The sequence below is a fragment of the Lissotriton helveticus genome, chromosome 7 (genome assembly GCF_964261635.1).
Source record: "Lissotriton helveticus chromosome 7, aLisHel1.1, whole genome shotgun sequence".
In the NCBI taxonomy this organism is placed as follows: Eukaryota; Metazoa; Chordata; class Amphibia; order Caudata; family Salamandridae; genus Lissotriton; species Lissotriton helveticus.
Genome location: NC_136068.1, coordinates 36,938,694 through 36,961,056, shown reverse-complemented (window position 1 = coordinate 36,961,056; position 22,363 = coordinate 36,938,694). Strand labels below are relative to the sequence as shown.

The 22,363-nt window shown below is 44.8% G+C and overlaps 1 protein-coding gene across 2 annotated transcripts in view; it reads right to left on the bottom strand.

Annotated features, from left to right (window-relative positions):
* Positions 1–22,363, bottom strand: part of GSK3A (glycogen synthase kinase 3 alpha) — a 214,329-nt gene that overhangs the window by 55,295 nt on the left and 136,671 nt on the right. For both annotated transcript variants that reach the window (XM_078651334.1, XM_078651335.1), the window contains exon 10: positions 16,653–16,745. In XM_078651334.1, coding sequence (XP_078507460.1) covers positions 16,653–16,745 — 93 coding nt within the window. The remainder of the gene's footprint in view (positions 1–16,652; positions 16,746–22,363) is intronic.

The following is a 22,363-nucleotide window of genomic DNA, read 5'->3' as shown; positions in this document are numbered from 1 at the left end:
CCAAACTGATGGGCCACATGGTTAATTACAATAGTGTCAGGCATCAGATGTTAATAGCCAGTAATTAAATCTTGTTATTATTCCTTGATGTCTGCCCAATGCCTGTTGAGCCAGTTTGACAGATAGATAAAGCGCATCCAAGCATAGCTTTTGGGCATTAAGGTCTGCCGTCTGCGGCCAGAAGATAGAAAAATATGCTTTTCTGGACGCGCGCTGTGAATCACAGGACGCGTTCAGGCGCTGAATCTCAACGCGCTTGGTATAAAACCGCTCGTCACAGTCCGAGCCCAAGTGTAACATGCAGAAGCGCTTACGCTCGGATTCAATAAAGAGCGTCTAGTCCATACCACTAATGAGTTAAACATAGCCCCTCCTGCGCCCTCACTTTTCACCAAACAACTGGATGAAAACAATAAATCTAATAAGGATTTCAAAGACAATATCTTATTTTCCAAATTAGAGAAATGCAAGAAGGATCTAGAGAAGTTCTCTAAGGAGAAAGTTTATCCTTATACCAGTGCCAACTACGTTCCGACACCATTCAATCGCAATGGGAGAACAGGAGGCTCCACATATGGGACATCTTCATCTGACAATTCAACTGATTCTGACTCTTCCAATCAAAGTAACTCAGCAACTAAACCAAGAGGGAGAGGCCAGTGGAAACAAAGAGGGGGACAGAATTACAATCAGGGCCAGTTTAACCCCTGGTGGCCACCTAATCCTTGGATGCAAGGGCCCCCTCAGGTCCCGCAACAGATGGGACCGTTTGGACCCGTACCATACTATCCAGGCCAGAACATGCCTTTTTTAGGGTTTGGCCGGGGGAGGTCCCGCGGAAGACGCCGGACAGCACAAGGACAAGGACAAGGTCAGGTCCAATGGAATGTCCCTCAACAAGCAATGGGACTCCGGAGCGGCAAGCAGGTCCCCCAGGAACAAGCGGGTCAGAGCACGGGACCAGCCTCGTAGTGAATCTCAGCTCGCGCAACCTAACCCCACTAGAAGAGAAAGTACTGAATCGAGGACTTGGCTTTGTGGGTACTAATGCAGGAGACCCCTTTTTGACTCAAATTGAGATGTCTAAATTTTTCCGTAAGGTTAGACTACATTTCTTTTTTTCCTCTAAGGCTGAAGAAACAGAGATTGTCCCTATAAATACGGGACTTAAAAATCCTTCAACCTTTAGCCCCCAAACAGCAATGGTTCCAGCTAAAGTAGTCACCTTTGAGGAAGCCGTACAGCATGATGTACAAGAACTCTTCAAACAGCCGCACAGTCCATTTATGAACATCTCCAAATTGGAACAGAACGCCCTTAAAGACCTGGCTAATGATCGCTCAATCACGATTAAATCAGCCGATAAGGGTGGGGCCACAGTCCTCCTGGACACAACCACCTATAGGGAGGAGTGTCTACGCCAATTGGGAGACACAAGTTCATACCAGCTATTGACTGAAGACCCCACACAAAGACTTAAGACAACCATTGGGCACATTGTTGAAGAGGCGCTGGCAGAAGGCTGGATAACAACCAAAGAAGCGGCCTACTTGACGACTCAACATCCGGTTAAACCGTACTTTTATATCCTGCCTAAGATACATAAGGCTAGGAGACCACCACCAGGCAGGCCTATCATTTCAGGGATTGGGTCCATATTAGAACCCCTGTCTACCTTTGTGGACGTATTTCTGAGGCCCATGGTGAAGTTGATGCCCACCTACCTTCAAGATACTAAGGACCTACTCAGACTGCTACCAGACCTCGAATTCAACTATTTGACAGACCACCTGGTATCCTTTGACGTCGAGTCACTCTATACCTCTATCCCTCAGAATGAAACACTAGAGGCGATAGAGATGCTACTGGGTGAACAAACGTGGGACTCAATGACACCCATCTCCCTGATTATGGATTTGGCTACAATAGCCATGAAGGAGAACTTTTTTGAATTTGAGGGCCAGTGCTACTTACAGACGTCCGGGACAAGTATGGGCAGCGTTTTTGCTCCGTCCCTGGCGAATCTCTATATGCACAAGTTCGAACAAGACTGTGTCTTGAACAATGAGAACCCTTTTTCAACATCAATATGTTCGTGGAAGAGATATATTGACGACATCTTGGTGATTTGGCGAGGAGATGAGTCCTCACTCCACGCGTTCCACAGGTGGTTGAATGACCAGAACAGATATCTACGCTTCACATTGGAAAGCAGCCAACAATCATTGGCGTTTTTAGACCTTTTGATCACTGCAACACCACAGGGTTTGAAATCGGAATTATATAGAAAGCCGATGGCTCGCAATTCCTTACTGCAATATACCAGTTGCCATCCGAAATCGCTACGCGATAATCTACCTTACGGACAGTTTCTGCGAGTACAGCGGAACTGTACAACCAAAGAGGATTCCATAAAACATTCAGCTGACCTGGCGCTGAAGCTGACTGCACGCAGTTACCCTAAGAGACTGATCAAACGCTCGATGAAGAGAGCGGCTAATAATAACAGGGAAGCTCTACTGGAACCACCGGTTCCCAAGGTCAAGAACGAAAGGATGACTTTTGTAAATACTTTCAGTACAAGATCTAATGCAATCCAACGGATAGTACAAAAGCATTGGAGGATCTTGAACACTGGTAAAGACTCGTTACCTCAACCACTATTTGCTTTTAAAAGAGCAGCTAGTTTAAGGGACAAGCTGGTACACACCAGACCTCCACCTAAAGAAATCCACCAAGTTGGGACAATTTGGGATCTGCCGCCTGTGACAGGACATCACCCGTGTGGCAACTGTGCTGCGTGCCCACAGACAAGACACTCTTCCACGATCGACATAGGAACGAACCGTGAGTGGGAACAAAAGCGGTTCACAAACTGCAATAGCAGCAATCTCATCTACCTTATCACTTGTCCATGCTCACTGAGATATGTCGGCATGACAACTCGGAAGATCAGAACAAGGATCTCTGAACATAAGAGTACGATAAGATGTAAAAAACAATCGACCAGACTGACGAATCATTTCATCCAAGTGGGACACAAGCCTACGGACTTCGAATGGACCGTTCTGGAACAACCTAATATTCCCATGCATATCACAGATATATCAAGATACTTGTTTAAGATCGAGCAGAAATGGGTGTATAAGCTCAACTGCGACAAAGGCGGGCTTAATGAAGACATCCCATGGATGACACTGTAGCAATGCTCCCCTATTATTACCACATGAATACTGGTTTGACTGTGAAGGCATTTGACTGACTGGCCTCCTGCTGGAATCCTGAGGTTTAACTAAAAAGCCATGAATCTATATTATCTGCGCACTGACTCCTTCCCACTGGGACAGTGTCATTCAGTTACCTGACTCCTGAGGGTGCTTTGTGAGACTTGGGACACTATAGCCTTCCGCTAAGGAATTACTGATGACATTCCTTCCGTTTATGATTAGCATCATCTTGAGCGCTTAGATATCTGATACGCGCTGCTAAACCAATTGAAATTATATTATATACACTGACCCGCGTATTTGCGGTGGTCCCGAACTACATTTCCCGACTGTTTGTAGTTCTATAATCACATTGCACTTGGTAGTCTTGCAATAAACTACTTTCCTCCTCTGTTAGTGTAGTTGTCAACTGCTGCGCGCCAGAGGCTTTTAGACTACATTTTCCAGCAACTTTTATAGTTCTGGCATGGTTTTGGGCATTTTCAGTATCCCCTTGAGCACTTATATATTCCACACGCGCTAAAATGTTAGTAAATACACTGACTCGCGTATTCGCGGTGGTCCTGAACTACATTTACCATCCTTTTGTAGTTCTATAATCACAACGTGAGTGGTTGTCGCATATAAACTACATTCCCCATGTGCGTGTGTAGTTTCTTCTGCTGCGCGCCAGAGCACGCATGCGCGAGGCGTAATGACTACATCTCCCATCTACCCGGGTAGTTTCTGGTGCCGTCCACGTGACACCCGTCACTGGCCCAGAACCAATAAGGTAATGTTCGCTCCCCCCCGTCGGCACCTCCCCAAACAGCTCGGCTGACTGTTTGAAGTACCGACGGAGAGGTGAGGGCGCAGGAGGGGCTATGTTTAACTCATTAGTGGTATGGACTAGACGCTCTTTATTGAATCCGAGCGTAAGCGCTTCTGCATGTTACACTTGGGCTCGGACTGTGACGAGCGGTTTTATACCAAGCGCGTTGAGATTCAGCGCCTGAACGCGTCCTGTGATTCACAGCGCGCGTCCAGAAAAGCATATTTTTCTATCTTCTGGCCGCAGACGGCAGACCTTAATGCCCAAAAGCTATGCTTGGATGCGCTTTATCTATCTGTCAAACTGGCTCAACAGGCATTGGGCAGACATCAAGGAATAATAACAAGATTTAATTACTGGCTATTCTTAACATCTGATGCCTGACACTATTGTAATTAACCATGTGGCCCATCAGTTTGGAACTAGACTTTGGAATGATAAGACAATTGACCCCCAGTGGCTTGCCTTCTGAGCATCCCACAGGTTTGTCTCTGCCTTGACCCGACACAGGTTTTTTAATATTGATCTTTGTATACATTTTTCTGCATTTTTAGAGCGGGGCTTCATTTTCCTGAGCTGTTTGCCAGGTGAGGTGAGGCAATTCCCCTTACAAATTAAGGTGAGGCATTGATTTTAGATACAATGTGATTCATACTAGGGTCATTTGACCCAGATACAGTATTGATATGATGATAGCAATATCGCTTGTATAGCCCTTACTAATGAAGGTGTTATTATTGTTTATATTTCATTACATGTTGACATGCTGGCTTTATTTCAACCGGACTTTCATAGGAGGAAAATGGAAGTGTACAGGTGACACTTTTTTCTGTTCACAAATGTCCTGTTGTTTTCACACATTATCACGTTATGCAGTAGCAATTAAGTTTATGGGTCCTGAGGAAGCGGTTGGTATAATTGATGACCTTTACCCGCAGAAACATGTCGACCAGATAGCCCAGTCAGAAGTTATTTGTTTGAATCATCTGACTTTTTTGCACTATTGTTGTTTTTAACATTGGAGGTGCATGACCTTAGAATAAAGTAATGTTTGTATGCACTATCTAATCTTATACTTATATTTTCCCCTTCGCACTTATTTTTTATGCACTGCTTTCCGTTACTCACAAATATTTATATAAAAAAAACCTACCAGACATTCATCCACCACTATATTTCTCCGATATATATCTATGGGGATAGAGTGGTGGTCATACTACTGTGGAGTAGACCAAATGATGTACTGGGAGCCCGAAAATGAGTAACTGATGGACATTTTTCACAGTGGTTGATTGTCCAGTCTGTCCTCTACTTAAACAGTAGCAGCAGACACATAGCCAGCTATACATAGCATGTTCTGAACGTATCATTAGACCCACAGTTATTTGTTGTTTCTTAGTACTTGTTTTGGGGGGTTATAACTGTGCCCGGGTCTTTAAATATTTCCCTTGAACCCTTAAATAATTGTTTGTTGATTGTAACCTGTAGATGTTGCAGTTGTTTGGAACAGTGTTTTAAGTACTGCTTGGCCTACATTAGCCTGTTGACGTGCTAATACATCTACACAATAGTGTTTGGTAAATGTGTGTGGTGTCGACCATGTAGCTGCCTTACATATGTCAGCTAGCGGAATGTTGCCCAAAAAGTCTACTGAAGGCCGTTTTGCGAGTAGAATGCGCTCTAGGGGGTATGATTAAAATTCTTTTAGCTTCAATATGGCATGTTTGAATGCATTAAACAATCCATCTGGCAATACCAGATTTTGAGATAGGATTGCCTTTGTGAGGTGGAGCAAATGCAACATGAGGCACAGGGTCAGACTGATTTGCATATGGCCATGTCTGAACTGGGGTGGTGGAGTGAGCTAAAGAATCATGATGGATTAAACCCAGATCAGTTGACTGGGGGTGAGTGCTTGCAATGTTCAACATTCCGTCCATCATCCCCTTTGGTCGAGCAAATTCAACAAACAGTTTTGCGAAAGTCTTTTGTCCTATGTAGTACAGTAAAGCCCTTCTAACGTTAATCGTGTGAAGAGCGTGTTCTGCTACAGAATCAGGTTGAGGAAAGAAAACTGGTAACTCAACCGATTAGTATATATGAAAAGCAGAAACTACTTTGGGAAGGAATTTAGGGTTGGTGCCTAGAACTATCCTGTCTTTGTGTAGCTGAAAGACTGGTTCTTCGAAGGTTGCTGCCTCTAGCTCACCAACTCTCCTCAGTGATGTGATAGCAATGAGGAAAGCAACCTTCCAAGAGAGAAATTGCAAAGGGCACTTGTGCAATGGTTCAAAAGGTGGCCCCATGAGCCTTGAGAACGATGTTGATTCCATACTGGGGCAGGAGGAATTCTTGGTGGTATTACCCTTTTTAAACCTTCCATGAAAAGCTTGGATTACTTGAACTCTGAATAGTGACAAATGTCTATACTGCAAGTACGCAGCTACTGCTGCCAGGAGCAAACTAATAGATGAGAAAGCCAGTCTGGTTTATTGCAAATTTAAGAGGTAACAGATAATGTTTTGTATAGAAGCATCTAAGGAGCAATTTTGTTATTGCAGTATATAACACATCTTTTCCATTTAGATGCATAGCAAGCTCTAGTGGTAGGCCTTCTTGCTTTCTTTAGAATATTCATACAGTCGGGTGGTAAGTTTAAATAACCAAACTATGACTTTAGGTGCCAGATTGCTAGATTTTGTTCTTTGGGATCTGGATGTCTGATTTTTCCATGGTTCTGTGTGAGGAGACTGGAGGTGAGGTGAAGCTTTTGATGTGGAACTATTGATCGCTCCAACAGGAAGGTGTACCATGGCGACGGGCTCATTTGGGAGCTACTAGTGTGCACAGAGCCCAAACCCTCGTGTGCAGCTCCTATTAAGCCTTGCCTACGATCCCTATTTGGTATTACTCTATCCCCCCCACTCCAGGAATCTGAGCATATGGAATGTTTTGTGCATCTAACTTGGAGTATTTGAGTGGAATTTTTTTAGGTACTGCTGTGCTGCCTTTGCATGATGCAATGACAGCTACCATAATATCTCCGTCTATTCTTGTTTTTGAAAGAGTGAGTGAAGCTACGGAAGCCGTGCGAATAGCCCCCTTTGCGGCTTTATCAGCAATGAATTCCCTGCAATGCGAACGCCATCACGTTGATGACTCCGTGTATGGCTCACGCGAGTCCTCGGTAGCTCGGCTTTCAACTCTACCTGTTCCCATAGCATTTTATGCTTAATTGTGCCACCTTTCGCATCCTCCAGCCCTTTTTGGTCCCAATGTTTTAAGTACTCATTGTACAACTGTATACACTAAAAGGAATCACACATAATAAGTGTGGGGAATTTTTGATCCGTATTTACAAGTGCCAGTATCAGTGCTTTTAATTCTGCCAACCGAGCCGTGAAGTCTCCTAGAAATTGCGTTTTTGTGCAACTAGGATGGAACTTGCCATCACGCAAGCGACTTAACGATAGCACACGCTGAAAAATATTGCTGCTTACTTCCTATGGCCGGTTGAGCAGATTCGTCAGTATAAATATATTCATACTGATCTAGAGGCAAGATTTAATTTGGTAGAGGATATTCTTGTTCGTATTGCAGAAATGCTTTTGTTTTTAAACTTGGATCAAATCTGTATTCAACGTCTGTTGCAGTAAGAGTATTAGCCAATTGTATCCATCTTGGATGCAACTCTTTCCCATTTGGGATGCTGGCCTTTGTAACCGCTTCTAAACCCGATACTGGGGTTACGACAATAATTTGTTTCCCCTGAGCCAGTGCTCTCTTGCTACAGCCGTCTGAACAGCTGCCAGGACTTTTTCTGTCGAAGTGAAACGCATTTCTGTACAGGTGTGATTTGTATGCGATTGGTACGGTTTCTCCTTCATTGAAGGTCAAATAAGTGTACCCGCATTGGCCCGCAATTATTCGGATCACCGAGTGGCATAGGTTTACGCATGTTTGGAAGCAATAATGTCTTTTTGGAGTGAACGAAGATTATTAGTATGTTCTTGTGTGCAATTTCTGGCTGAAAAGTCAGGTTTTATTAAGTCGTAGAAAGGTTTTACCCTTTGTGCGTAATCTAAAAAGTATGTCCTGACGAAATTTAGGAATGCAATATTGATGTAAATTTAATGATTTTAGAGGCTGGAGCAGCGCGCACATTTCTAAAAAGTTAGCTGCCAGACTTTTGCCTTCACTTGACAGCTCATATCCCAAAAAAAATAGGACATCGAGGTGGGCTATTTTCAAACTGTAAAGTTGAATTTGTAGCTCTATGTGGCAAATCCAATAATAATGGTGCTTACCCTGGTCAAGTGCTTCACTAAGTCGTCGTCCGTTAAATAAATATCATCCACATAGGACAACGCTCGTTTATAAAAAATTTTGAAGTAACTCTTACTCTTGCTGAAAATACCCCAGGGCTATTCTTATCCCTTGGGCTAGTCGACTAAATTGTCGTTGGGACCCTAACACACTGAATGCGGTCAGATACCTGCTTTCAGGCGCTATATTTTGGCAGAAAAATCCATTTGAGATATCACGTGTTTTGTATATTTTGCACACAATGTTATTCATTAATGCGGCAATGTTATTCATTAATGCGATACTATGCATTTTGGACAGCAAATGTTTTGTGCATGAGTTTAAATATCGGTCATAAAAAATTAGACAATATGTATTGCCTCTGATCATTAGGTGAAACTTTTACCAGGATCCCGTGGTAGGTTGAGTTTGCATCCCACCCAGCGTGATTTTTGTACAATGCTGGAGCTTGGGCTACTGCCCACTTCTGTGCATAAGTATGTTTAAGGTGAACGGGGAACGTGGTTGAAAAATGCAGATAAAATTATACTTTCTCCCTGGGGCACTCCATTACGAATGCAGGCGGACAATCTTGTTCTGCTAACAGGATGTCATAACCAGATAAGTTCTTCCAAAAAAAGACATTTTACTTTCCTGGGCTAGGCCCCCCTCCAACCGGAGTGATATGTCATAACTTATGTGGGACGCTCCCCCCGGTGTCTGGTGTTTCCACTGTGATGTAATCATTCAAGTACGCTGTCACCAGAAATTCCTTCAGGTTCTGGTGAGCTATTGCTACTTCTGCTGCACTGTCTACCATCGTCAGAGACCATTCCTCGTTCAGAAATTATGTCCTCAGAATTCTGGGCATTTCTGATTTTCAGACCAGCAACTTTGTCTTAAATTGAGGTGAGTGAATAAAGTCTTGAGCGCACTGCTGGTCTCTGGACTGTGCGCTCCTCTGTGTTCTGACCGACCTTCTCTTTCGGATCTTTCCCTCGAGCTATGAAAAGAACGAGAGGATCGTGTATCAGTATCCTGATACATGTCAGGTTTCCTAATAATATCCCTATTCCTAAGGTAGTACCTCTTTTCAGAGGGCTCCTGTGGAAGAGACCTACCTCGGGACTGAGATCTCGTCTTTAGAATTGTATTTTTTATCATCCCACTTCTTTTTAGAAGAAGTAGGTGTCTGCTTAGTAGTGTCCTTCTCAGGACTGCCCTGTAGTGGAGGTTTTAAAGCTTTCCCCCCCAAACAATTCCTGCCTAACTCTGCATATGCCGTTTCATTTATTTTGTGTAGTTCGTCCTCCTGTTCTAATGGAGAGAACTCCTGTAGGCGTTGGCGGATTGCCACTGATGCTGCTTCCCCTTTAATGTTAGCTAGTATTATGGCTGATACCTGGTCGTAGTTACTTAACTTCATGCCTAAGTTTAGGGCAGGTTCTGCTCCGTACTCGTTTTGTATTTGTCTTAATACATCTGGCATTACTGCTAATGAAGGAATACCATGAGTTCTGGTATATATGGCAGCAAAGACTGTACCCAAGAGCTACAATACTCTAACTGTGGTATAATCCCCATGGGCAAGCAGATTGTTAACATTGTGTTTTTCAAATGGTGTTGTATTTGGAAATAATGCTTTTAACTGGGTTACTTTGAGCTACCCGGAAAGGAATTTGTTCACGTTTTGTGAGCACGTTGCCCATTATCACGTGTAAGGTTTGTGGGGTAATTTTAGTACCTGTGCTCTGTGTAGGAGCTGTATTTGGTGTAATTACTGTTGGTTGGACTGCTAGTGTCCTCAAGACTAAGTGTGTCATGTTTCTGTAAAGTTTTAGCAACTCTGTGTTAAACAAGCAGTTCATCAAGTAGCATTGTGTCAATGTCAGGATGAGGTGCATAGGTCGCTAATATCGGCCATGTTGCTCCTCGTCTTCTTACAGAACCAAGCCTTGCTCTTGTAATGTGGGGGTAGGGCGCCATTAAACCAGAAAAGTTTTTCCTGGTAGGTAAGTGGAATTTCAATCTCCTCAAGCAGAGTGCAGACTGCTGGAGTCTCTTCATGTAAGTAATATTGAAAAGTGTTTGTTACAGCATTTGCTGCTGGGAATGTACCCCAGGAATAGAATACATCTGTTTGGAAATCTTCATGTGCCTCTATCACAAATATTACTACACATCCTCTGGGTGGTAACCCATTTTTGAGTAGTTTAACTGTCAGAGTGTGTCTTACATTGGCTGCAATCTGTATTGCATTGGCATAGTCTTCTTCATACTGATTGAGTGCCTGGTTTATTGGGTTTAAATCTCAGTTATCGAAAGACATCGTGTTTAAGACACGGAATAACTGTCCAAGGAAATTTAAGATAAGGTTTTATGAACAATTTTGGGAAAATTGTCCTTCAAGCTTAATTAACCAACAGCCAATAAATAGGATATCTCGCCTACTCCGCTGTGGCGGAGTTTTTGTGCCCACCCACTCCAGACGTCTGTTTTTTGTGAGTAGGGGTCTCTGAGAATAAGTACGACTGAGCTACTCGGATTTTACTGTTAAATAAGTACCAAACCAAACGTTGGTGGCGCCATGTAGTGTAGTTCCTATACTACCCTCATGCAGGACATGCGCTTTTGGACAGCATACGCTGTGTGTCTGGTGGCAGACTGACTCCGTGCACCCCAAGTATGTTAGCCTCGTTTTGCATTAGCTAGCTCACAGTGCCACTAGAATCTCCTTTTATCAGAGGGATTAGTTTTTGGCTACCTCAGAACACAACAAACCCTGATTCCTCAGACTGGTGGAAACAATAGAATACTTTTCACCTAGTCACTCATGCTTGCTCATTTTCTCTCAGAGATACACAGAAGAAACAGTTGGGCGTGCTTACAAAAAGAATCTATTGTACCGTTTGCAAGAAACTGGCTCTATACATACTGCACCAAAGTGAGGTACAGTGTGTACAGAGTCCAAGGATCTCCAGAGGTTTTGCAGAGGTTAAAGTTAGATAGAACCTTACTCTCGAGAGTGGTAGCTTGGTCGAGCAGTAAGGCCGTATCAGAGGACAGTGTAAAGCATTTGTTGTACACACTCAGTCAGCAAATGGTCTCACACACTCAAGCACTGAACTCTAGGCCAATTGTTTTTGTATAAAAAAGATACTGTTCTTTTTCTAGAACCAAGCAAGCCTGGTACAGGTAAGCATATAAATACTTTTCAGCTACAAGATGCTGTTGAATACTTTCAAAATATAGTTGGACTTTGTACCAATTTGAGTTTACAGGGGTTGCAATGCAATGCACAAGCTTAGTAGACTCAGTACATAGGAATCAATAGGCTTTTCAGTAAAATGCAATTATATTATTTTTCGGATTACTTTTACTAACAGTGCTAGATCCTAGATCAGCACCAGGGCATTTCCTGAAAACAGTTGGGAAACTGCGTTTTAGTTAGTTGTACGATTTTTAAAGAATATTGTTGTACTTCAAAAGTTGACACTTAGAAACTTTCTAATGGAATCACCAATTTTATCCTATGGAAGGAAATGCAATTCGCAGTTAAGTTACTATAGCATTACCTTTCTTACTACGTGCTGGATACCTAGATTCAGCACTGGGACATTTCCTGAAAACAGTTGAGAAAATGTGTTATTTGTGTGGTTTTTAAGGAATATTCTTAGTTTTCAAAAGTTGACAAACTTTTTGGGAGAAAAAGTGTCAATGTTATTCTATAAGGAAAAACAGGTTATCGGTTTTGAGTTAAGTAATCTGTCTTTTGAGTTAGGGTTCTGGGGTTAGACTCAGGAGTCTCCCAGGGTCAGTGATGCACTGTTGCACCCTCAGCGGCACTTGGGTGGAGTGTTGGGGCTCAATGTTATCCTATGGAGGATAGGGGGACTCCGGTTGGTGGCTGCTGACAAGCAGGCCACGGGGTTGTGGGAGCAAAGCTCCTAGGGTTAACCTCAGGGCAAGTTGGGAACCAAGTTAGCACAAAAGGGGTGCCCTCAGCAGCACTAGGGCGGCCAGGTGCAGGGTGCGGTTTTGAAGTCAGGTGCCCGGTTGATTTCAATGGAGATTCTCCGGGACAATGAAACACTGCAGGCTCGGGGACGAGGGTCTTCCAGGAGCGACCACCACTTCTAGGGGTAAGTTGGGTTGTTGGTTAGGCCCCGCTGGGTTAGGCACACAAGGCCGTGGGGGGTAGGGTGCAGAGATGCCTTGGGATGTCGGAATTTCTTACCCGCTCTGGTCGCGGCAGGGGGAGGGGGTCCTCTGGATTGAGGCTAGAGGTGTCACCTGGAGGCTTGAGGCAGGTCAGAGGTCTTGGATCTTGAGGCAGGATCGCGGGGGACCTCCTTCTGGTATTTTTCCACTCTAGCTCGGGCCGTGTTCGGCGGGTGCAGAGTGGAATGGATTCGCGGTTCCTAGCTGGCACCAGAAGCTGCAGTTCAAACACATCCGGTGTTCACGGGAGAAACAGCTTGGAAAGTGAAGGCAGGCAGGTCCTCGGGGGGTTTTGAGGTTGCTGGCTGCTGGACACCAGGGTTTTGCAGGAGCAGGTTCGAGGGGAGACAGGCCTTAGGGCTGTGGCCAACTCAGTGAGAGTTGTCCTCTTATTAGCTCTGCACGGCTTCTCCACCTGCTTTCTTGTGGCTGCTGGATTTGAGGAAGGAAGGTTTACGGTGCCCCAAAATACTAATTTTAGGGGCGTTAGATAGGTAAAGGGCAGGGACCAATGGGTCCCTTCCCCGGAGTGGGTACACCCCCTATTCTGCCACTCTCCATTGGGAGGGGGGCAGGAGCCTGTCCCTGGTTGGCTCGGTCCTCCCATCCTCAAGATGGCGGGGACTCGAGGTTGTGCTTCACCTGGTCTTTCCCACCTTAGGGGTGGAGTTGGCAGAGGTGGGCACACCTCTCTTCCTCACTTGTTTTTCCCACCGGTTCTCCAGCCCAAAGTGGTGGGGGGGTGGGGGGGATAGAACCAGTGGGGACCAGTTGCTGAAAGCAGCAAATGATCTGGGGAGGCTCACAAAGGCGGCATTGCCTTTGAAGCTTCTCCTTCGTGAAACCTGCCCATCCTGGAGGGAGGAGGTTTGGCACCTCGTCCCAGGATGTGCATTGTTTCAGGCCCCAGAGAGCTGCAAGCTCCCGACCCAGGGGTCCAGAAACATGTCTGGTGGTGGCAGCCTAGGCAGTCACTCAGTCAGGTCACTGGAGGTTGGTAGAGTTTCAGGGGGCATCTCCAAGATGTCCTCTGTGGTGCATTTTACATTAAATCCCACACTGGCATCAGTGTGGGTTTAATGTGCTGAGAAGTTTGATACCAAACTTCCCAGTCTTCAGTGTAGCCATTATGGTGCTGTGAAGTTTGTAACGACAGACTCCCGAACTTTTAATGTTAAAATTAAAGCGTGGGTGCCGCGATTATAGCAAAAGTAAAGAAATAGAAAAAACATCTATTTCGTTACTTTTGCTATAATCGCGGCACCTGCGCTTTACTTTTAATGTTAAAAGTAAAGTGCTGGTGCCGCGATTATAGCAAAAGTAAAGAAATAGAAAAAAATCTATTTCTTTACTTTTGGTACAATCGCGGCACCCGCGCTTTACTTAAAGGTAATAATACAATAACAAATTGTCCTCGTAGGAATTATTCACATAGTATTCTTTAGTACTTGTTTGTCACCGCAGTGATCTTCAATTCATATAACAGCAAGGAAAGTACAATGTAATAATCTTATTTGTTTTATTTTTATCAAAAATAGCATGGCAACAAAAATACTACACAATGTACAAATTTTCTTGTAGTATTAGACACCTTATATTCTTTACATGGAGGATTACACTAGCATGTGGAGAGGATTAAATTTCAACATATTCCATACATAGTGACATGCTACAAACAATGATATAAATGAAACTGTCGTGCGTCGACGTTTCGGTCGCTCGTCGGTTATAACAAATCCATAGGACCATCATCAGGACAAGTTGCACATTTGTATCAAAACCTCCAGCCGGAGGTAATGACCAAACAGACAATACTGTCCAACTAATAGACAGTTGCTCCCAACCACGTCCAATTGTGACGTCTCGTTTATAGTTATTTATCCCGACTAATTCAACAGCGACTCCAGTTGTATAGAGAGGATCACGAACCCCACTCTTCGTTCCCAGTGATTGAGTCGCTGTTGAATTATTCGGGATAAATAACCATAAACGAGACGTCACAATTGGACGTGGTTGGGAGCAACTGTCTATTAGTTGGACAGTATTGTCTGTTTGGTCATTACCTCCGGCTGGAGGTTTTGATACAAATGTGCAACTTGTCCTGATGATGGTCCTATGGATTGGTTATAACCGACGAGGGACCGAAACGTCGACGCACGACACCGCTTCATTTATATCATTGTTTGTAGCATGTCACTATGTATGGAATATGTTGAAATTTAATCCTCTCCACATGGTAGTGTAATCCTCCATGTAAAGAATATAAGGTGTCTAATACTACAAGAAAATTTGTACATTGTGTAGTATATTTGTTGCCATGCTATTTTTGATAAAAATAAAAATAAGATTACATTGTACTTTCCTTGCGGTTATATGAATTGAAGATCACTGCGGTGACAAACAAGTACTAAAGAATACTATGTGAATAATTCCTACGAGGACAATTTGTTATTGTATTATTAATCATACCCAGTCCTGGTGGGATTATTGGGTGGCTCCGTCTTATTAGATGTTACTTAAAGGTAAAACGCTGGTGCCGCGATTGTAGCAAAAGTAAAGAATAAGCAAATGGTGCGTGCGAAAGTGATCGCGAGCAAGGCTGCCAGGAGGAAAGACAGATGGCGGCTGCGCACGCAAGCTTGAGGCCACCAAAAGCCTGTTGTAGCACTGTGAAACCCCGCTTACAAAATGTCTCTCCGAGCAGCACATGCGCTGGCTCAGGCCAGACCTAAAAAAAAGTGTTGGATAATGTCCAAGACCCACTGGTCTATTGGGATTAATTTCCAATTGTGGAGAAATTATTGCGACGACCCCCGACAGGCGATGTATGTTCTGGGGGAATGGTAAAGAAGTAATTGTTATTGGCATTTGAGGAACGGGTATTGTTTCCGCTGCCTCTTCCTTTAAAATGGTTTCCTCTAGAAGAACCTCAGTAGAAGGTTCTAGATGTAGAGGCTTGTGCCTGATTTTTATATTGTGGCCCACAGGTAACTGCGTTAGCTGTTTGGCACCTTGTTTGTAATTGGGATACAAAAAGAACCACTATAGGTGTTACTTTGGAGAGCTCCCATTGATTTTGCTACCTCAGTGCCCTTTTTCATTTTTGTCAAGGGCTGTGTCCACTTGAGGTCTGAAAAGAGGTTTATCAAACGGGCGATTTAGTATAGCTTGCTATACTTCAGGCTTAAATCCAGAAACCAAGAAAATGGCAAACGGTAGACCAAGGTCAAGCACATTCAGTCCACATGTACAATAAATTCAGAGGGTGGTGCAATCACTTCCCACACCCGCTGTCCAGAGGTGTCAGTAGTAGCCAGATTCACAAGAGGAAACGGAAGTTGCATTTGTTGCGAAGTCAGTACACGTACGTCGAGGTCAGTTCCAAAATTACTTTTTATTCAATCAATCTTTTAAAACTGGCACACAGCCAACATGTTTGGTTCCTGATTTTTGCCAGAGGGAACTTTGTCAGGGCTCCTATACAATCAGCTGGTCAGTAGCAATAAAAAGTATATATGACGAAGTTTGGACCCCATAGGACAAGGGGTTAACCTCAATAGCAGAATGCGTGATAAAATCTCGCGCCTAAGGGTTGTAGGCTTAAAGGTATAGTAAGATCGAAGTGAGGGAAAGGTCCAAAGTTCACAAGTTCGTCAAGAGGCTTATTGAATGTAGAGTAAAGCTGCATAAGCTAGTACAGCGACATCTTCACGTAAAGCGGCAGCTATTGGGGTTAACCCCTTGTCCTATGGGGTCCAAACTCCGTCACCGAAACAGAAAAAAGGAACTAAAAGCAAAAATAAAAGAATGCTGGAAGTGACCGTATTAGAGTAGATAAAAATTTGAATTGTAGCTTTTCTTTATCAACCTCCTACCAGAGAGCCTCTTGTTCCCAATCCACCAAGAAATTGCCGTAGAATTCTTGGAAATGAATTGCAAGGATAATCTTGGCCCACAGCTCTGCTAGAGGCCACCTCCTCTGAAGAGGTTGACTGGTAATAAAGCTGCCCACATTGGTGCCATATAAAGACAGTTGATCCCACACCACCGAGTATGACCATAAAGTTAGCCGGTCTTGCTGCACATACCGTGAGAGGAGGGTGTTCCTGCAACTGTGGTGGCATGCGTTCTCGCATGGGGTGGAATGAGGGTAGAATTCAGCGTAGGTTGGATAGACAGTTCTGTATAGGAAAGAAACGAAACTGAGAATGAGAGCAAGTTAAACTTGAGGCATGTCACAAAGCAGAACAAAGTAGTAGAGTTCATCCAATTTCAACAATAAAATGGAAATGTTGGTAGGGCATTCACTAAGTGCAACTCAAACCCAGAGGGCACGGAAAAGGAATAGGCCGATCCTGAAGGACATCTCAAAACAAACATTGGAAGTACAAAACGTAAGAGGAAAAGATTTAAGAATACATTTTACAAATATGTGGTTCATTACTAGCAATATTTGAACTTTGGCAGCAAAATACTTAAGCACAAACTTGCAAGCATTAGTATTTTTCTAAGCCTTTCTTTTTTCAGTTTTTGGAAATGCCCTTATCAACTAATACAAGAAGTGGCATAAGAGGACAGACGTTGTAGCTTATAGATTCATTATAGCAGAAAAAGCCAGCTCTGTTTTGTGACAAAGTGCCATCTTTCTTGCATTGGTATGCCCCCACTTTTTGCTAAACTGCTGATGCGCTTTGAATGAATGTGCCCTGGGCTCCTGCCAACCAGGTGCCCAGGGCCAGTGTTCCTTTCCTAAAGCTATGTTGAAACAAAACCCAATTGGCATCTCTGGCCATCTGTCAGCCCCTAGTAAATGGCACCCTAGGTACTCAATAAGATGTGGAGCGTGTTTGCGCGCCATCTCCAGTCACACTGCTGAATTGCGCATCCAGCGCCTACTTATATGTTCAAACATTGTACTCAAAAGTAATCCATGTACTCCATATTTTTAATTCCATTTTTTTCTTTTCTCTCCACTCCTGTTCAATCCACAAGCAGGAATATTATGCCATTTCCATAGCTTCCCATGCTTAAGTTGTGCCCATCCGGACCTCTTTACAAAAACACGCACTGATGCATAATTCAAGGTACTAAGGGCATGGTGACCAGAGAAGACCCCTAAGGGCTGCAGCACTTATTGTAACACCCTTAGGGGTCCTGTACCCTGACACTCACACACTGCCTTTGCAGGCTGTGTGTCTAAGTACAGAACTAAACAGAGTCGATATGGCACACATCCCTGTGTGCCATGCCCACAACCCCACTGCCCTGGCATACATCAGTCACCCCTCTAGCTGGGTACCCTATGCCAGTGGTGTGGGCACAGGTGCATGAGCCCTGTGCCCCTACAGTACCCAGGGCATTCCTGGGCACTGTAAGTGCAGTGATGCCATTAAGAGTATATGGTGCTGGGTGGTCGTCATTACGAACTCCACAGCACCATGATGGCTTCACTGAAGACTGAGAAGTTTGGTATCAAACTTCTCAGCACATTAAACCCGCACTGATGCAGGTGAGATTTAATGTAAAACGCACCTGAGGGCATCTTAGAGATGCCCGCTGAGACCGAACCTACAATCCACGTCTGGACTGAGGCTGCCACACAGCAGACATGTTGCTGGACCCCTGGGTGAAGAGCCCCATGCTCTCCTGGGCCTGCAACAATGCACATCCTGGGCGAAGTGCTAGGTCTCCTCCCCCAGGATGGGCAGGGGGAAGCTTCAAAGGCCTGCCGCCTCTGTAAATGTAAAATGTAAATTGATACTTGTATAGCGCACTACTCACCGACAAGGATCTCAAGGCGCTTGTAAGAATACCGCTGTGGAACCCATCCTGGCTTTCCCTGTGAGGTGTCCACTCCTGGGCACCCCCAAAGTGGAGGCCAGGCATCCTTAGCGTTGTGGGGGCCGTTGTGGAGATTAAGCAAGCTATTGCCCAGAGTTGCAGAGTGGGACTCCATGATTGGAATAGGCACCGAGGCGAGAATTATCAGGTCCGTGGAATTTTGAGCCCAAGACCCGCCGAGGAAGGGAATTGAACCCTGGTCCCGGGCTAGACCTCTGCATCAGGGTCTGCCGCTCTAACCATTGAGCCACACTTCGCCTCTGAGTTTCTCCAGACCATTTGCTGTACCCAGCAGCTGGCCCCCACCAGTTCTGACCCCCACTCTGGCGGGAAGACTGGCAGGAAACCCTACATCAGGAAGGGGGTGTGCCAGCCTGTGCCAACCCCACCCCTCAGGTGGGAGAGGCGAGGTGAAGCACAACCCCGGGCTCTGGCCATCTTGAAGATGGGGAGCCCTGCCCAATCACAGCTAGGTTCCTGCCCCCCTCCCACAGGAGAGGAGCAGACTAGGGGGTGTACCCACCCCAGGAACCAATTGGTCCCTGCCCTTGCCCTACCTGTAGCGCCCCTAAATTCAGTATTTAGGGGCTCCCTGAACCTTCCTTTCTCAGATCTTGATACGAAAAGAAGAAAGAAGATTAAGAGGAAGAAGACCCGCGTGCAGCTGCTAACAGGACGACACCCACTGACTTGGCCCCAGCAGTACCGGCCTGTCGACCCTGGAAACTGCTCCTGCTAAATCCCGTTGACTCCTGTGGACAGCAACCTTGGACAACCTCAAGGACCTGCCTGCCTCGACCCTCTAACAGACTGGGACTTCCATGAGCAGAGTCTCTGCTCCAACAGTAACACCCCTGGTGCCAGCCAGGAACTGCAAATCCAGCCCACTCTGCACCCGCCAAGCCCGGCCTGTGCCTGAGTGATCCAAGACCACAAGGACGTTCCCCCAGCGATTGGGACACGAAGTCCAGTGCACAAAGACCCTCCTCGACGACCAGGACAACGCCTGCAGCCTCAAAACCCAGGCCCCCACCAACCGCGACCAGCCGAGGGTAAGATTCCCGACACCCAACGACACCCCTGCACCCGGCGCCCCACAGCCCCTGTGCCCTCCTTTGGGGTACTCACCTCTTCTCCAAGATCCCAACTTACCTCTCGAAGTGGCGGTCGCACCTGAAGAATCTCCGTCCCAGAGTCTGCAGCCTTTGTTTCTTTTTTACCTTTTCTATTGAATAACATTGGGCGCCCGACTGCTCAAAAGCACCCTTCACCCAGCCGCCCGAGTGCCGCTGGAAGTGCAACTACTACCCTACTCTACTTCCCCAACTGCCCTGAGTAAATGACCAGGAGCTCAGCTCCCACAGCCGCGTGGCCTGCTTGCTTGCAGCCACCAACCAAGGGGCCCCTACCCTCCATTGGATAACATTGGGCCTAACTACCTCTGCACCCGCCCGCCCCTGTGCCGCTGAGGGTGAACCAACTGTACCAACCTGACCCTGGGGGACCCCCGAGTCTATGCCCCAAACCTCAACTTCACCAGTCGAGTACTCACCTGGAAACCGATAACTAACGTTCCTGCCGTAGGATAACATTGATTGGTTTGACTAGAAAAATCTTTTGTTTTGAAACTCTAAAATATTCCTATAAAATCAGCTGAATACCGAATTCTGAAGTACTCACCTGTGTTCAGGAGAGAAGCCAGTACTGCACCTTGTAGCCCAGTACTGAACCGCAAAAGTAATCCTAACCGGGTTTACTAGTAACCTGAATTTTCTCCATAGGAATCCATAGTCTGCTTTTCTGTGAAATTTCTTTCAAGTGTCTACTTGAAAAATCGTACCAACTACTGAAACGTAATTACTTATCTGTCTTAAGTAGAGACCCCAGTGCTGGACCTAGGAGCCTAGTACTGGATTACAAAAATAATGATAACGTGCTTTACCTGTAACCTGAATTTTCTCCCATTGGATAACATTGCCAGATTTTCACTGAAAAGTTTCCAAGTGTGAACTTTTAAAATACCTTTATATTCCTTAAAAATCATTGCAATAACCAAAACGTTTTTACTAAACTGTTTTCAGCTTACACCCAAAGACTGAATATAGGATCCAGTCCTGGAATTACAAAAGTAATCGACAAAGTAATCAACTGCATTTTTGTAGAAAAACCCATTGAGCTCAATGTTAGATTGTGTTTAGAATTGTGCTGCCTACTGCAACCCCTGTACCTGTTGCGTTTACAAAGTTTTTACCTTTCTGCAAAGTAATTACCTGAGATCACTCATAATTGAGAAAGGGAAATGCTACATACCAGTATGCATCTGTTCTTGGCATGTAGGGCTGCAGAACAACACACACAATAGCATTAGATCACCATCTGGTGGTGGGCCCGGATGATTACACTTTGTTGTTGTCTTGGAAGAGTCTTTGTCTGTTGGATGACTCCTCCCTTTGATTGTAGTTCGCATGGGCATCGACTCCATCTTCAGATTGTTTTCGCCACTGGGCAAATGATGGAGTGGTATGAGTATAGATACGGATGTCCATGACTTGTGTATCTAATTAAGATATTACTGGAACAGACAGACATGGGGAGGCGGGTGGGCGTGTGTGGTTCTGCAGCCCTACATGCCAAGAACAGATGCATACTGGTAAGTAGCATTTTCCGTTCGAGGCATATAGGCTGCAGACCACACACTATTGTATAGATTGCACAGCAGTTTCTCCCTTAGCGGCAACCACCCGCATCTGTTGCAGTAGTTTGAAATAACGTGTTGAGTACAGCCTGGCCCACACTTGCTTGTTGTTTTGCCTGCACATCTACACAGTAGTGTTTTGTGAATGTGTGTGGAGTAGACCATGTAGCTGCTTTACAGATGTCATCTAATGCCATAGATGCCCCTAACTTACGGGTAGAATGAGCCCTAGGGGGAATGGATAGTGAGTTTTGCTTTCTGGTAACAGATTTGAATGCACTTAATCCATCTTGCAATGCCTGATTTCGAAATAGGATTGCCCTTATGTGGAGGAGAAAAGGACACAAACAGTTGTTTAGTTTTACAAAATGGTTTTGTCCTATCAATGTAGTAGAGTAGTGCTCTTTTTACATCTAATGTGTGTACAGCTCTTTCTGCATGCGGTTGGGGAAAAAATACCGGCAACTCAATAGATTGGTTGAGGTGGAACGGTGAAATGACCTTTGGCAGAAACTTTGGATTTGTTTTATGAACCACTTTATTGTGATGAAGTTGTATAAATGGTTCTCGAATTGTTAATGCCTGGATCTCACTAACTCTTTTCAGTGAGGTAACAGCTACTAGAAAGGCAACTTTCCATGTAAGAAACTAATTCACACTTCTGTAATGGTTCGAAAGGAGGACCCATAAGTCTTGTGAGGACAATATTTAAATTCCATACTGGAGAGGGTGGTATTCTGGGAGGAATGATTCTTTCGATTCCTTCCATAAACGCTTTGATTGCAGGTCCTCTAAACAATAACAAATGTCATCTGTTTTGAAGATATGCTGCTATAGCAGCAAGATGTAATCTGATTGAGGAGTGCACCAGGTTAGATCTTTGTAGATGTAACAGGTAGCATATGATGTTTTGTATGGAAACATCTAAGGGGTTGACGTTATTTGTACAATACACAACAAACCTTGTCCACTTTGCTGCATAACATGCTCTAGTGGTAGGACATGCTGCTTCTTTAATGACATTCATGCAATCAGGTGGTAAATTTAGATATCCAAATTCTAAGACCTCAGGTGCCAAATCGCTAGATTGAGATGGCTGGGATCTGGATGTCCCATCTCTCCATGGCTATGAGTGAGAAGAACGGGAGTGAGATGTAGTTTTTGGCGAGGAACTACCGAGAGCTCCAACAGGGATGCGAACCAGGATTGCCAGGCCCATGTGGGAGCAACTAGGATTAGTGTCAGGGATGCCTGTCTGAGATT